Source organism: Schistocerca serialis, chromosome 12 (genome assembly GCF_023864345.2).
Source record: "Schistocerca serialis cubense isolate TAMUIC-IGC-003099 chromosome 12, iqSchSeri2.2, whole genome shotgun sequence".
Taxonomy (NCBI): domain Eukaryota; kingdom Metazoa; phylum Arthropoda; class Insecta; order Orthoptera; family Acrididae; genus Schistocerca; species Schistocerca serialis.
Window position 1 is genome coordinate 43,660,950 of NC_064649.1, and position 16,803 is coordinate 43,677,752.

At 46.1% G+C, this 16,803-nt stretch overlaps 1 protein-coding gene across 2 annotated transcripts in view; it reads left to right on the plus strand.

Moving 5' to 3' along the window:
* The window catches only part of LOC126428129 (all trans-polyprenyl-diphosphate synthase PDSS1), an 804,750-nt gene that overhangs the window by 634,060 nt on the left and 153,887 nt on the right, over positions 1-16,803 (plus strand). For both annotated transcript variants that reach the window (XM_050090031.1, XM_050090032.1), the window contains one exon: positions 5,543-5,681. In XM_050090031.1, the coding sequence (XP_049945988.1) occupies positions 5,543-5,681 (139 nt within the window). The remainder of the gene's footprint in view (positions 1-5,542; positions 5,682-16,803) is intronic.

The window sequence follows — 16,803 nt, forward strand, 5'->3', positions numbered from 1 at the left end:
AGCCTTAGTCTCCGCCTGCGTAGCTGAGAGGTGAGCGCGCCTGACTACCGTGAGTGTAATCAGGGCTCGGTTCCCGTTGTACTCCCAGGCGTTTCTCCTTTACTTCCGGTCACATTAATGTGACCACTTGCCAGAAGCCTGAATAACCACCTTTTGCAGCGCGTACCGCAGCGAGACGCGCAGGGAGATTGAGTGAGGTTCTGGGAGGTACCGACGGGGATCTGGAGCCATGCCGACTCCAGTACTGTGGCAGCTGAGCTACGTTTCTCGGCGGGAGGTCCATAGCGCGAATAGTCTGATCGAAGTGGTCCCATAGATTCTCGACTGTGTTTAAATTTAGGCATTTTGGTGACCAGCGGAGAACGGGCAACTCGTCCTGGTATTCTTTGAACCACGCATGTACACTATGAACTTTGTGACACGTTGCACTTTTGTGTTGGTAGTTGCCATCGTGCTGAGGAAAAACCAACTGCGTGTGCACGAGTACTTGGTCTCCAAGGATAGATGCATACTTGTGTTGATCCATTGTGCCTTTCAAAATGACGAGATCACCCAGAGAATGGCAGGAAAACATTCATAACACCATAACGCTTCCTACTGCTTATGGGGCGTTTGCCTTAGACGGTTCATGGCGAACACGCCAGCGGCCATCTGTCCGATGGAGCGTAAAAGGTGATTCATCTGAGAAGGCTACCTGTCCACACTTAGGCAAGCTGGTCATTGACGACACACTGTTGGGAGCCCCATTTGTTCATTTGGGAGGTAAGTTGCTCAACAGTTGCCCGTCTGTTCGCCTGTACACATCTCCGCAACTGTCAGTCACCCCTGTCGTCTACGGCGCTTGATGCACTAGAGTTGCATCGGCGCCCGTTTTAGACAGCGTCATTTTGCCACGCAACGGTATACTTTCACTACAGCGGCACGCGAACAGTATAGAAGATTGTCCGGTTTGGAAATACTTCCATCCTTGGCCCGAAATCCAATGGTCTTGCTGTTTTGGATGTCAGATAAATCGCTTCGTTTGCTCTTTCAGTGACTGCACTGGTTTTCGCGTCCCCGCGACACGCTTTATCTACATCTACATGGATACTCTGCAAATCACATTTAAGTGCCTGGCAGAGGGTTCATCGAACCACCTTCACAATTCTCTATTATTCCGATCTCGTATAGCGCGCGGAAAGAATGAACACCTATATCTTTCCGTACGAGCTCTGATTTCCCTTATTTTATCTTTGTGATCGTTCCTCCCTATGTAAGTCGGTGTCAACAAAATATTTTCGCATTTGGTGGAGAAAGTTGGTGATTGGAATTTCGTGAGAAGATTCCGCCGCAACGAAAAACGCCTTTCTTTTAATGATGTCCATTCCAAATCCTGTATCATTTCTGTGGCACTCTCTGCCATATTTCGCGACAATACAAAACGTGCTGCCCTTCTTTGGACTTTTTCGACTTACTCCGTCAATCCTATCTGATAGGGATCTCACATTTCGCTGCAATATTCTAAAAGACGATGGACAAGCGTAATGTAGGCAGTCTCCGTAGTAGATCTGTTACATTTTCTAATTGTCCTGCCAATGAAACGCAGTCTTTGGTTAGCCTTCCCCACAACATTTTCTATGTGTTCCTTCCAATTTAAATTGTTCGCAATTGTAATACCTAGGTATTTAGTTGAATTTACGGCTTTTAGTTTAGACTGATTTATCGTGTAACCGAAATTTAACGCGTTCCTTTTAGTACTCATGTGGATAACTTCACACTTTTCGCACCATTCCGATATTTCTTCTAAATCGTTTTGCAGTTTGTTTTGATCTTCTGATGACTTTATTAGTCGATAAACGACAGCGCCATCTGCAAACAACCGAAGACTCTGCACTGCTAGTGCTGCTTCTGCCATTGTTGACGTCGAACACAGGTGATGGTCACATTAATGTGATTGGATCGTGCACTTGTATGAGAAGTAGCAGCTCCGAGGTCTGGAAAGCCGACAACGGCCGGGAGAGCGATGCGATGTTAGGACCCCATCCCACTCCACACAGCACAAAAATTATACTGTATACAGAGGATGACACAGCGGTTGATCGGCACTGAATTTTTCTGTCAACGCCGGAGCCTGGAGCTGGTATATGAGCACAGTATCGTTTTAGGCTGCTGTGTGTATGAGTGTGCCTAGCAGTAGTATAAGCCCGTTGCATAACTTGAGCGGGCAGTTCCACTTGGCTGGACATGCCTAGAGGCAGCAGTGCGTCACTAGCGCACGGCATAACGCCTCTGGCGGTTACCTCCCTCGGAGCAGGGATAGCCGACCGGCATTAACCTGTTTCCTGCAACCAGCTGCCCGGCGCCTAGACAAACCGGCAAGGTCGCTAGTTCACTGCCGGACTACCAAGTTCACTTATGTAAACGGAATGCTGCTTGCCACGTGCCCCCAAGGTAGACAAGCTTACTGCGACGTGCGTTTCTGGAGATTTATTTTTCTCTTTAAACACCCAGCTCCCATATTGCGGTTTTTGAAGTAGGCAAGGCATATCGGGATACGTTTTCAGGTTTCCACTTATGTAACTGTTTATTGGCTGAGATTGGCGTAACAGAGACCTTATTGATTATCCTATTCTTCGTCAGAGTCTGGAATAATTCCGCCATTCATGTTATGTACTGCGATTTCGCTCACTTTGTATACAATACCTGATCAAAAGTATCAGGTCAGTGACTAGTGGACATCAATTTGTGGAGGGTCCACCCTTCGCCATTATGGCGGCTTGAACTCTGTTGGGTACTCTTTAAATGAGGTGTCTGAAGGTGTGTGGAGGAATAGCAGCTCATGCTTCCTCAAGAGCCCAAACCAGAGACACTGCGGCCTGGAGAGAAGTCGACGTTCTGACATATCCCAAAGATTGTCAATTGGTTCAGATCGGGCCTCTGGGTAGACCAACTCCTTTCAGCAACGTCATTGTTCACAAACCGTTGCCTCATACATGCTCGCTTATGACAGTGTTCATTGATATGCTGGTACAAACAGTCTTGGTCTCGGGACTGTTCCTCTCCAATACAGTACGCAGTACGTAAAATGTGTTCGTGTCCTTCGGCATTCAGCATTTTCTTAAGCGCAGTAATGGGCTCATGACTTGACCACGAAAAACACACCTACACCTTAGCACCATCCCATTCGTACTTCGATACTGGCATTATACATGATGCCAGGTAACGTTCTCTAAGTATTCGCCAAAGCCTTCGGATTGCTACAGGATGAACCGTGGTTCATCACTCCAAACCACTCGCTTCCAATCGTATACTGTCCATTGTCGTCACTCGATTACACCACTTCAGGCGTCACTTAACGAAGACTATAGAAATCTGTGGCTTACGAGGAGCATTGTACCCCATTCTTTATAAATGCCCACGTATAGTCTTTGAGCTAGCTTGACTGGTGGTAGCACTTCGGAACTCATGAATGATTCCTACAGCTGATTTCATGCGAATTTTGTACAACCACGCTTCGCAGTACTCGACAGTCCCGCCGGCCGGAGTGGCCGAGCGGTTCTAGGCGCTACAGTCTGGAACCGCGCTACCGCTACGGTCGCAGGTTCGAATCCTGCCTCGGGCATGGATGTGTGTGATGTCCTTAGGTTAGGTTTAAGTAGTTCTAAGTTCTAGGGGACTGATGACCTCAGAAGTTAAGTCCCATAGTGCTCAGAGCCATTTGCACCATTTTTTTTTCGACGGTCCCAGTTCAAAAATGGTTCAAATGGCTCTGAGCACTATGGGACTTAACAGCTATGGTCATCAGTCCCCTAGAACTTAGAACTACTTAAACCTAACTAACCTAAGAACATCACACAACACTCAATCATCACGAGGCAGAGAAAATCCCTGACCCTGCCGGGAATCGAACTCGGGAACCCGGGCGCGGGAAGCGAGAATGCTACCGCACAACGGTCCCAGTCCTTCGGTGCATGAGGTCATCTTGATTTACCTTTGATTCATCCTTCACTTGTCCGTTTCACAATCACGTCACTAACAGTCAACTTGGACGTGTTATGAAGGGTTCAGATATCCTTGATGGATTAGTTACTCTGTGAAATCCAGTGGCTAGTCCACATTCGAAGTCACTGAGCTCTACTGTCCAATCCTTTCTGCTGCCAGTGCTTCGCTAAACAAAATACTCCCCGCCTCCTTTTATTATGGCGGATCTGCCTTTCGTGACTACTAGTGTTAATTTCTTCTTACATAAGTGTGTCCGGATACATTTCATTAGAGACTGTATAAAGATAAAGCTTCTCTAAACGGCATAGTTGATTGCAACACAACTGTGCTGTACTGGACATTTGATGTGGTACGTTCTTACCATCCTCCAACCTTTGAACTGGCTTACCCAATCCGTTATAGGGAAACATTCAATTTAATGCCTATTGGGGACCATGCTGCAACGTGGCATTTTTCACAGATTTTGAGATTAAGACTCTTGGCAGTTTGGCAGTTAATTACATCTACCACTACTCGGCAAACCACCTTATAACATGTGGCGAAACGTTCATTTCCACCATCGTTTCCGCCATTTCTGGTCTCTACCGAGCGAGATGACGCAGTGGTTAGCACACGGGACTCCCATTCGGGAGGATGGCGGTTCAAATCCGCGTCCGGCCATCCTGATTTGGGTTTTTTGTGATTTCCGTAAATCGCTTAAGGCAAATGCCGGGAAAGGGCGCGGTCGATTTTCTCTCCCATCCTTCTCTAATCCGAGCTTGTGCTCCGTCTCTAATGACCTTGTTGTTTGGCGGGAAGTTAAACACTAATCTCCTCGTCCTTCTGCTCCTCCATCTCTGGTCCATCCACGGGTGATGCGTGGGAAGAATGATTGTTGCTGAATCTCCGTTTCTCTGATTTTCAGGTCGTGGTCATTTCTCGAGATGTGTGTGCGACAAAGTATAAGGTCATCGTACCCTTCTAGAAACGTACGCTCTCCGACCTCCAACAGTAAACCCCCACATGTAGCCCGATGCCCCTCTTGCAGCGCCTGCCACTGGAGTTTCTTGAGCATTTCTATAACACACACACACACACACACACACACACACACACACACACACACACACACACACACTTGCTAAGCGATCCCGTGACGACATGCCCCGCTTTTCGTTGGCCCCTGGTAAGAGTACCAGGTTGACGAGAAATATTAAGCAATAGATTGTTTTGTATGCCACTGCTTTCGCGGATGAATTTCATTTTCTTAAGATTCCTCCAATACATTTCAGGTTCGTACCCAATTTTCCTGTAACTCATTCAGTTTATATCGCTACTCCTCAGCATTTTTGTTACTGTTTCCAGTGATTTATGACAAATAGTCATTAATTTAAAACATTTTAAATTTCGACATCGCTAGTTTTCCGTCGACAACGCTGAGCTGAACCCACAATTGTCAAATGTTACGTGGAACACAACCCAGGAAACGCGTTGTAGTAAAGTAACTAAAATTAAGTGAGTGGCTACGTTGTGTTTCTTTGTTTTTACTTCCTTGTCTAACAACGAGTGTTGGTGTTCGCAGCCTGCTTGCGTCGCAGCGGCAAGTGGCTATGATCTGCGAGATGATCCACTCGGCGTCGCTCATCCACGATGACGTCATCGACCAGTCAGACTTCCGGAGGGGGAAGCCGAGCGTCAACGTGCTGTGGAACCACAAGAAGGTAGGCCGCAGCCGTAGCCGCCGCGCCACCTCACAGGCGGAGGGCTCAACATGGTTCACTTGTGTGTGGACCATGTGATCTCATGAATATATAAAAAAAATTATAATATCTAGGTCGCAGGGCATGTCTAAAGGAAGTGTAGCGATGCCATCTAAACGTTATAATAAGTTTTATGGAGCAGTTTGCGATTTTCCACTCCATCTGCGTGTCTCACTTCGATTTTCGGGGAAAATTTGTGACAAATCATTTCCTGACCATCCTTTGATCTTCATGTGGATATCGCCTACTCCAGAGACGGTGACCGCGGGAAGGGAGTTCCTCCAGCCTGGCGGCCATGGGTTGGTCTTTCCCTAATCCTCCTGAATGGGCTGTGGAGGGGCCTATGAGTGATTCTCCCAGTATTTTGCAACGGAGTGACCGATGCGAGCGGGCAGTAGCCAGTGATAGTGCCCACATCTTGTTCCTGATTGTCATTAGATTATGTAGCTAAATCGTAAATAGTTACGCAAGTGTTCTGGGAGCTCACATAATCGCACATAATCGTCGAGTCTACTGACAGTCCTCACAGGAACGGGTGGCGTCGTGTGCCCTCCGCGGCAGAGGTAGTGTTCTAAAGTATGTTTCGTATGGCAGCAGATGATGATCTTCACTCATCACTCGACTTGTTTTACCAGTGCGGTAAGTCTACAAGAATCTAAAGCGCACTCTAAGACAAAAGAGAGAGAGAGAGAGAGAGAGAGAGAGAGAGAGAGAGAGAGAGAGAGAGAGGCGCGACGAAAAAAATTATCCGAATAGGACGGAAATCAGTAGATGTGGTCTACATGTACAAACAAACAAAATGGAGCAAGTCAATAAGGCGTTGGTTCACTTCTGGCCCTTATTGAAGCAGTTATTCGTGTTGACATTGACTGTTACAGTTGTTGGATATTCTCCTGAGGGGTGTCGTGCAAAATCCTACCTAATTGGCGCGTTAGATCTTCAAAATCTCTATCTAGTCGGAGGGCCGTGCCCATAATGCTCTAACTTCCTCAGATTTGAGAGAAGTGGCAATTTCCAGCGGATACACAAAACCGGCATCTTATTCACCTGGAAAAATCTTGAAAGTAATAGTCTTTGTTCGACAGTTGAAAATTAGCAGAAGCTAAGTACGTGCATAAGGTGATTTAATAAAATACATCAGTGATGTGAACGAAACGGTACTATTGTTGAACGCATGGAGAGCTTCAAACGCAGCACAATAGTAAATAGGAAGAGATAAGTGATGTCCAGTATTAAATAAAATAAGACAGAAAACTGATCTTGAAAAACATTTGGAAAATAGCTCTTGGTGTGCACGGTGGTGTGTGTGTGTGTGTGTGTGTGTGTGTGTGTGTGTGTGTGTGTGTGTGTCAGTCCGACGTCCGAGACTGAGAGGAAAAGAGGGATGGAGACAGGAGGAAGTAGAAAGTTCAGCGGTCTCACGGAGGCAGCTTTCGACCGCAAAAATTTATGACTGTCACTGGTCCCCGGATTCTTTTATAAATACCGTCTGTCTCTCTGCTAACATCTTGCTTTTTCTCCACAACTCCGAGTAAATGTCACGAGGAATCCAACAGGTTTCCCTTATACTGGTTCCCAGTGCGTTGGAAGTGCTTAACTGTGAAAGCATATGTGTTCTAGCCGCCAGCCTGCGGTAAATGCCGCAGCACTGCCGCAGTGGTAATGTTCTGCTCTCGATTTCGGGAGCACGCCAGTTCAGATGTAACTGTTCCAGTGCTTTCCTTAAACGGCGCAAGACGAATGCCAGGAGTGCTCCCGAACGTTGCCGATTTTCTAGTCCAGTTCCAAATCGTACAAAAAAAAAAAAAAAAAAAAAAAGAGGAATTAATATAGCTCTGCCGTTCTGGCCCATTTGGACAAAATCAGGTCCGACCAACCGCCATGCCATCCTCTTGCAGTGCGTCATAGGATGCGGTATGGAGTGGCTTGGGGTCAACACACCGTTATTCGTGCGATTGCCGGTATTATACACATCAGAGCTACTACTTCTCACTCAAGTAGCTTCTGGGTTGGCATCACGAGGCCGAGAGCACCACCTGCCAGTCCTCCCGCCAAGGATATATCCGTGGCAGTACCCGAATCGGACTCCGGTTCTTCGAATAGCCGTCAGACACCCGACTATCCAGCTGTGGAGGTGGACCAATTCGAGATTGTGCTCTGACTGGGAATACCTCGTCGCCGATGGGATGTAAAACTCTTAATTTTCCTCCATCACTTTCTCCGACTTTCGAGATGGTTCACGATTCACTTTGCACGTAACAAGTTTTTGATCAGACGATGATTGCGGTAATGTGTGTCAACAGGAGCAGAGGTCTCTACAGATGCAGATATTCGCAATAATAATATTTTTATTCCAATGAAAGTAAATTTCCTCATAGCTTTACCTTTTATTTTTGTTTTGAAGTTCATCGTTTCTGTGCAAACTCGATTTGAAGACAATAATGTCTCATCTTCTTAGGTATGCTTCGTGAATAGAGAGCTGTAAATACTTAAACTGTCGTTCCATCAAGGAAGGCGCTCATAATGTGTCCGCCACGCAGTTTGATACTTCACGTCCAACGCCCTCCCCTCTCTGCGTCTTAAAAAAAAAAAAAAAAAAAAAAAAGAAACGCAGGTAGTGGACGGTGTTTTACACGACCTATCAAAATGTGTCGCAGACACACTATGGGCGCATCCCATGATGGAACGGCAGTTAAAGTACTTACAGCGTGTGATTCATGGCCGGCCTGTGTGGCAGAGCGGTTCTAGGCGCTACAGTCTGGAACCGCGCGACCGCTAAGGTAGCAGGTTCGAATCCTGCCTCGGGCATGGATGTATGTGATGTCCTTAGGTTAGTTAGGTGTAAGTAGTTCTAAGTTCTAGGGGATTGATGACCTCAAAAGTTAAGTCCCATAGTGCTCAGAGCCATTTTTTGCGATTCATGAAACAAGCGTAACAGGCAATATTGCCTTCAAATCGATTGTACATATATCAGATAGCAGTCAAAATAAATATTCCAGCTTCAGGGAAATTGGCTGTCGGATTAAAATATAACAGTTGAAAGCGCTATGGGTATTCGGTAAGTAGCAGACTCCACGAAAACCGTAAGAATTGCTTAGCGGATAAAAGCCTGTGCCTATGCCAATATTCTCGGTTATATTTGCAATAATAATTACACTGTAGTTAAAATTAAAGAATAGTAGCAATATCTAGGTATGCGTGTATCGATAATAGGAATTATTATTGATTTAAGACATTATTATTACCCATTTGGTAAGGAGTGCGCTGTACCCTTAACTGGATAGGAGCGTTGTGAACTTCTATAAGGGCTAAAGAAGGCGACATGACCTCCTTCATGGTTTTTCGCACCTTTTATGCGTGTATCCTGTGTCTGTCGTACCATCAGCTCCCCTCCATCTATTTCACTCCAGTTTCGTATGCAGTATCAGATGTCGCTTATACACTTATTGCACACTACTACAAAGCGACGTGACCGCTCTTCTCGGACACTTCATCCAGCGGAATCTTCGCTTCATCACCTAACTCCTTTTTGTGTTTAATAAAAGAAAACATGGTCCGAAACAGACTGTAATATGCACCATTTAAATGAAGATCGTCTACATTACTTCAGACGCTGTTTCCTTTTATTAAGCATTTGTAGTCTGTGGATCCCCACAGAAACAAAATCATTTTTTTGTGTCACATGTACGCTATGAGGGCGGAAAAAAAAGATTACAATTTCAGAAAAAAATCGGATGATTTGTACAAGAGAAAGATGTTCACAAACTGGGCAAGTCAATAACGCGTTGGTCCATCTGCAGCCAGTAAGCAAGCTGTTATTCGGTTTGGCATTTATTGATAGAGTTGTTGAGTGCGCTTCTGAGGGATGGCATACAAAATTCTGCCCAATTGGCACGTTAGATCGTCTAAATCCTTACCTGGTTTGAGGGCCCTGCCCATAATGCTCGAAACAATCTCAGTTGAGGAGAGATCCGGCTACCTTACTGGGAAAGGTAGGGCTTAGCAAGCACGAAGACAAGCAGTAGAAACCGTCCCACATGGGGGCGGGCATGATCTTGCTGAAATGCAAGTCCCAGGATGGCTTACCATGAAGGGCAACAAAACAGGGCATAGAAAGGCGTCGACGTACTGCTGTGCTGTGAGGGAGCCGCGGTTGACAACTGGAAATGCAATGGCACCCCAGACCATCACTACAAGTTGTCGGGCCGTATGGCGCACACTCCGCTGCAGAATGAAAATCTCATTCTGGAAATATCCCCCAGGCTGTGGCTAAGCCATGTCTCCGCAATATCCATTCTTTCAGGAGTGCTAGTTCTGCAAGGTTCGCAGGAGAACTTCTGTTAAGTTTGGAAGGTAGGAGACGAGGTACTGGCAGGAGTAAAGCTGTGAGGACGGGGCGTGAGTCGTGCTTGGGTAGCTCAGTTGGTAGAGCACTTGCGCGCGAAAGGCAAAGGTCCGGAGTTCGAGTCTCGGTCCGGCACACAGTTTTAATCTGCCAGGAATTTGACATCGTCTTGGTATTCCACAGTTGTCCAGGGCGTCTCCAGAAGCGTCTTCGGCCTGAAATCTCAGTGACTGGAGTAGAATTGTCTTCCGTGACGAGTCCCGCTTGAAATAGAGCCCCAATGCTAGCTGAGGAAACCAGCTAAAAAGAGGGGATAGATATAGTGCGTCCCTTTTAAGAGCTGTCAGGCGCATTTTTCCAATTTTGTTTTTGCAATGTGTAGCTGTAGTCAACCCAAGCAAATATTGCTCATAACGTTTTTCATGCGACTACCAGTTTCCACGTTAAGCGTCGTTTCATTCCTGTTAAAATGAAGAAAAAAAAATATATAAAGCGGACATTAACGTGCCTATTCGTTTAGCGGTCCCAAATTAAAGAAATGCCATATTAGTTTTATAGATATGTATAAACAAAAAGCTTTAAAACACGAAGAGTAACCAGTACTCAAGCAGCTACTGAACAGCGCTGCTGCTTGGTGGGAGCAGTCGGCACGGGCCAAGGCGGCGCGCAAGGCGATTCAAATGGTTCAAATGGCTCTGAGCACTATGGGACTCAACTGCTGAGGTCATTAGTCCCCTAGAACTTAGAACTAGTTAAACCTAACTAACCTAAGGACATCACAAACATCCATGCCCGAGGCAGGATTCGAACCTGCGACCGTAGCGGTGTTGCAGTTCCAGACTGCAGCGCCTTTAACCGCACGGCCACTTCGGTCGGCGCGCAAGGCGATGAAAAAGTCAGTATAAATTTGAAAACTTAATAAACCACGGAATAATGTACATAGAGAGTTAAAAATTGACACACATGCTTGGAATGACATGGGGTTTTATTATTAAAAAAAACCCATATTGCTACACGCGTGAAAGATCTCCTGCGCTCGACGTTTGGTGATGGTCGTGTGCTCAGCCGCCACTTTCGTCATGCTTGGCCTCCAAGGTCCCCAGACCTCAGTCCGTGCGATTATTGGCTTTGCGGTTCCCTGAAGTCGCAAGTGTATCGTGATCGACCGACATCTCTAGGGTTGCTGAAAGACAACATCCGACGCCAATGCCTCACCATAGCTCCGGACATGCTTTACAGTGCTGTTCACATTATTCCTCGACTACAGCTATTGTTGAGGAATGATAGTGGACATACTGAGCATTTCGTGTAAAGAACATCATCTTTGCTTTGTCTTACTTTGTTATGCTAATTATTGCTATTCTGAGCAGATGAAGCGCTATCTGTCGGACATTTTTTGAACTTCTGTATCTTTTTTTTTTTATTCTAATAATACCCTATGTCATTCCAAGCATGTGTGTCAATTTGTACCTCTCTATCTACATTATTCCGTAATATATTCAGTTTTCAAATTTATACTGACTTTCACCCGGTACATATCGATAAAACTAATATCGCATCTCTCTAATTTGGGACCGCTAAACGAATAGGCACGTTAAAGTCCGCTTTGAAAACCATTTTGTGTGTAACTGGAAATAAACCGATGCTTTCCGTCGCCACTGTGAGTCGCATGAAAGACGTGATGAGCAGTGTTGGTTTGGTTTGACACCAGCTACGCACTGCAAAAACAGAATTGCAGATGTGATGCCGATGATTCTGCAGGCTTAAAAAAAGGTTGATGCTCTTCACGGGTATGCAGCCGGATTTTGTAGTCCGGACGACACGATATCTCTACGGTCCAACTGGCCGCCATCTTCAGGTGAGATTGCAGGTGTACAGTCGCGCCAGTTCTGAGGTAACATCAGATACGGCGGCTCCTTTACTCCCCGAGAACTGGCCGCTGCGCGTATGCGATAAGCGGAAGGGCTGTCGTCTGCGAACGGAGGAACTGCGGCGCTGCTCAAGCTACGATGCTGCCGGTCAAAAACCAGACCATTGTTTTATACCAGATAAAATAGTCCGCCCCCGGTAGCTGAGTGGTCAGTGCGACAGACTGTCAAGCCTAAGGGCCCGGGTTCGATTCCCGGCTGGATCGGAGATTTTCTCCGCTCAGGGACTGGGTGTTGTGTTGTGCTAATCATCATCATTTCATCCCTATCGACGCGCAAGTCGCCGAAGTGGCGTCAAGTCGAAAGACCTGCACCAGGCGAGCGGTCTACCCAACGGGAGGCCCTCATCACACGACATCGTCATCATCACCTGATGAAATAGGATTCCACATCTTGCTTAGAGGAAACTCTTTATTAATAATGTCGTCGGACTATCGTATTTCGATGGATTCCTTAAGTATACAACCGCAGTAACGGGAACGACATCACTGAGACATTGGTCAGCGACCGCAGTTTTTTCAGGCTGGAGCAAGCGTAGTATGACGCTGATGTTTCATACGTCGGTTATGAACCGTACGAATAATAGTTTGTCCTTTACAAGCCTTTCCGCAATGACAGGGAAGTTTATATACTCCAATCCCAAACCATCTTTAACAGATCCAAGAAGGGCTGTAGTATTGGCCAAAGGCAATAGGATACTTTCAATGTTGTATTTTCTGAGAATCCTCAGGAGCAAGCAAGATGTGGAATCCCATTTTATTAGATTTGAAACTGTAGCGGTCTGATTTTCAATCGGCTGCATCTTAATTTGCGATTCATCGCTTTTGTTAGTTTCTACCACCTGCAGGATTGCAATTCTTCGCTTCGCAGAGGGCAGCCTTCCGCTTCTCGCACGCGCGCACCTGCTTGATCCTGGGGTATAAAGGAGCCGCCGTATTTGATGTTACCTCAGGCCGAACTTCTGGATTAAAACCTTCCTCCACCCTTCGCACTTAAAAATCCTGACCCATCCAGTGCTATGCACATGTTGCATGGATATCCGCCACAGCAAAGTTCTGTAAGTCTCTGTAGATTCTCGAACGCCATGCACTCTGTCTCGCTTAGCGCATCCGTTTACCATCCCCCACATGGATCCTCTATCAGATTACCAAATTCCCAATCCTCCTCACCCACATCGAACACCTCCGCAACTCCTATACTATCCGCAAACTAGATTTCAATCACGCCATTGCCTCCCCTCTGATCACGATCTTTGGTATGCTGCCGCGCCTTCAGAAACACATCCCTCCATCCCTACGCCTACACACACTTCATATCCTGTCTCAAAGCAACTTCAACCAACTCCCTCTCCCAGACAATGAGACCCGCTCCGATATTGATCCCTCCTACTTTAACCCTTCCCCACCTATGCCACTCCACATCAGGACTCCTCTCTCCTTTTCCCTCTCTACCCATCCCTATCCCTTTCTTGTACCACTACCCTCCCCACACACCATTGCTCCTCCTTACCCTCTGTCCTTCCCACCGTCTGTACTCGCATTATCCGCTTCACCTCCTACCTATCAGACCTAACAGATCACTATCTCTTCACCTACAGGAACTTATTCTCTCCTTCCACAATACTTCTCATCCAGTGCCGGTCCTTCAGATGTTAAATGGAACTCCAGTGCTGCAGTGCTTTTTTCATAGCAGTTGCGTTTTTAAATTGATATGTCTTTCGTCCTTTTATCTGAACGTCATTAATCTTTTCAATTGAAAGCGTACAGTACTTATTTTTTCCATCTTGGATGAAGAGCGGAGTATTGTACCACTGACAGTCAATCCCCCGCCCACCTGGGGCATGGGGGATGAAATAACAATAAAGAAAAAAAAATAATGTTACTGGAGTTTCCTTGTGACTGGTCATCTAAAGATGGTGGTTAGTTGGACCGTTGAAATATTCTGCCGTCAGGACGATGGAATTAGGCGGCATATCAAGAGCAACAACGAAATTGCAGATAAATGCCGAAACACCAGAGAAAATGCGTCTGGTGACTCTTAGGAGGGACCTCCTGTAAATTTTTATTTCTGCTCGATAATGAACTTATTCTTGCTCGCATATCAAATACACTGCTTGATATGCGCAACGGATAATGCTAACGCATTCTGTGACCGGTGCGCACTAGCGAAACACTAATGCTTCTATTGATCAATGCAGTGAACGACGTGAATCGAAAGTTGTACATGAAAGGCTCAAAAGGCCCTAAAAAGCTTTTAATTCAAGTATTTATTCTATAGAGAGATACTGGCAGAAGTAAAGCTGTGGGTACCGGGCGTGAGTCGTGCTTCGGTAGCTCAGTGGTAGAGCACTTACCCGCGAAAGGCAAAGGTCCCGAGTTCGAGTCTCGGTCGGGCACACAGTTTTAATCTGCCAGGAAGTTTCATTTATTCTATAGATACACAAATGCACAATTACTAGAAGCAGAAGTTCTTACGCGAGGGGGGGAAGGGATGGGAACATCATACTAAACTGAACACAACACGCGGACTTGAGTAAATTCCGTGCGTTAAATGGGGGGGAGGGGGGGTTGTTGTTTTTTGGGAAGGAGACCAGACAGCGAGGTCAACGGTCTCATAGGATTAGGGAAGGATGGGGAAGGAAGTCGGCCGTGCCCTTTGAAAGGAACCATCCCGGCATTTGCCTAGAGCGATTTAGGGAAATCACGGAAAACCTAAATCAGGATGACCGGACGCGGGATTGAACCGTCGTCCTCCCGAATGCGAGTCCAGTGCGTTAAATCCCACGGGAAAATGTTTTTTTAAGATTAATAGCACCAAACCTGAGCTGATCTGATCAACTGTAGGAAAACGGGTGCTGCTTACGATGAACAAAACAACAGGTGGGTTGCAAACTGACTCCATAAAAGATTAAACTAGGAAATTTAGTAACTGAGAGAAATATGTAAAACAACTACAGTACTAGCAGTCGATGGGGAGCCTTTTTTCACAGGAAAAACAAAGATCTGTGTTGAATGTGGCAGCGCAGCCAGTATACATCACCCTACAGGCGGTGCTCCTCCAAGACGCCTGGTCGGATCTGGAAACGACGGCCGAGAACCTAATTCACGCCACACTAGAGCTAATCGCTCACAGTTAACAAAACTTTCGGGGCTATAATTATTTGTTCGTACTATCTGCCTCGAAACTACAGTCCTCTGCTTTTTAGCGAAACTAAATCGCAGACTGGATGCACCAGATTATAAAATACTCGGGCCAGCATCCCGCTCGTTCGTCAAATTACACAGAGTGAACGCTAGTGGGAACCTAAATTAGTTTGATGTGTGCGGATATTCCATGGAGCATTCCTAATGAGATGTTCCTCAGGAAAGGGGGAAAAACCACAATGATAACAGATGTGTACCACCTGCAGACAACGTAATGTGGTTTACGAAATATAGATGTTATGTGACGTGTATTAGCACCAACTCGTGTGCTGCACCGTTTAAATAAATATCTTTGAGGTAGGTTGTAACATCCCGTCACTTCGATCGGTTAAACTGTGTGATCCTACACGTATGTATTTTGGAACAAGGAAGTCAATTCCGAAAAATAGTCGAATCGACACGGCGAGTATGTACATTTCACTGCCAAGAATGATACGTACTCCACACTCAAAGTTCAAGTTAAGGCCAGTTTGTTGACAGTAGCGCTTATCATAAACGTACCTAATGCAGGTCAAAGTGCTTACAAAATATCAAGACTCTGATTGAGCCACTCCGCAGTTTCATCTGTACAGAAAAACATGTAGTTCGCCTTCAGTGCTCTTGAAAGGGAACAACTGCTGCAGTCTGGAGGAAATGAGCACGCGGGACTTTTACTGCGTCCCAATGAACTTTAGCTAGTCACATTCGATAACTGAGAACCAGTGTCTGAGATGCGGTGTGCAAAGAAAGGAGTAGGCAGATAATTACCTCCGATTCATTGCAGAGGACAGTGACTAAGCACACGGATGGCGAAACACAGGCACCTTGAATGAGAAACTGGGGTAATTTTCTCCTACGAGTCCCTGTAATTAAAAAAAAAAAAAAAAGTCAGCTACCCGCACATTTGATCTCAATGCCCTGATTCTACATTGCCTGACAAGGGGGAAAAAAGAAGGCACCCGGAAAGGGAGGAGGAAACGAAATGAAACTTCACTGGTTGAAAGGGTACGTGATGTTATTCCAGTGATCATAAAATCTTGTCAAATTTACGAAGAACTTGGCAGTATGAACTGAATATCAAGCAGTATAACATTGCGCTCCATCTGGCGTCAATGCATGCACTGATTCGATTAGGAAGGGTATCATAAAGCTGTTGTGTCCTCTCTTGAGGCAAGTTGGCTCACAAGTATTGTAGCGGGTCGTTGATATCATGGGTACTAGCAGCGCGGTGTGGCCGTGCGGTCTTTGGCGCCATGTCACCGATTGCGCGGCCCCTGCCGCCGGAGGTTCGAGTCCTCCCTTGGGCATGTGTGTGTGTGTGTGTGTGTGTGTGTGTGTGTGTGTTCTTAGCGTAAGTTAGTTTAAGTAGTGTAGGTCTAGGGACAGATGACCTCTGTAGTTTGGTCCCTTAAGATTTCACACACATTTGAACGTGGGTACTAGCGCTGGAATGTTGTTTATCTATCGGGGACAGATTTAGGATCTTGCTGGCCGCAGAAGTACCTCAGCATCACGCGGACAGTTTTAGAGACATGTGTCATGTGTTTTTGTATGTCCATCGTTGTGATTGGAGGTCTGGGGGAATTTGGCCGTTCACTTATGTAAGAAAATGAAAACCGGCGGCCGTC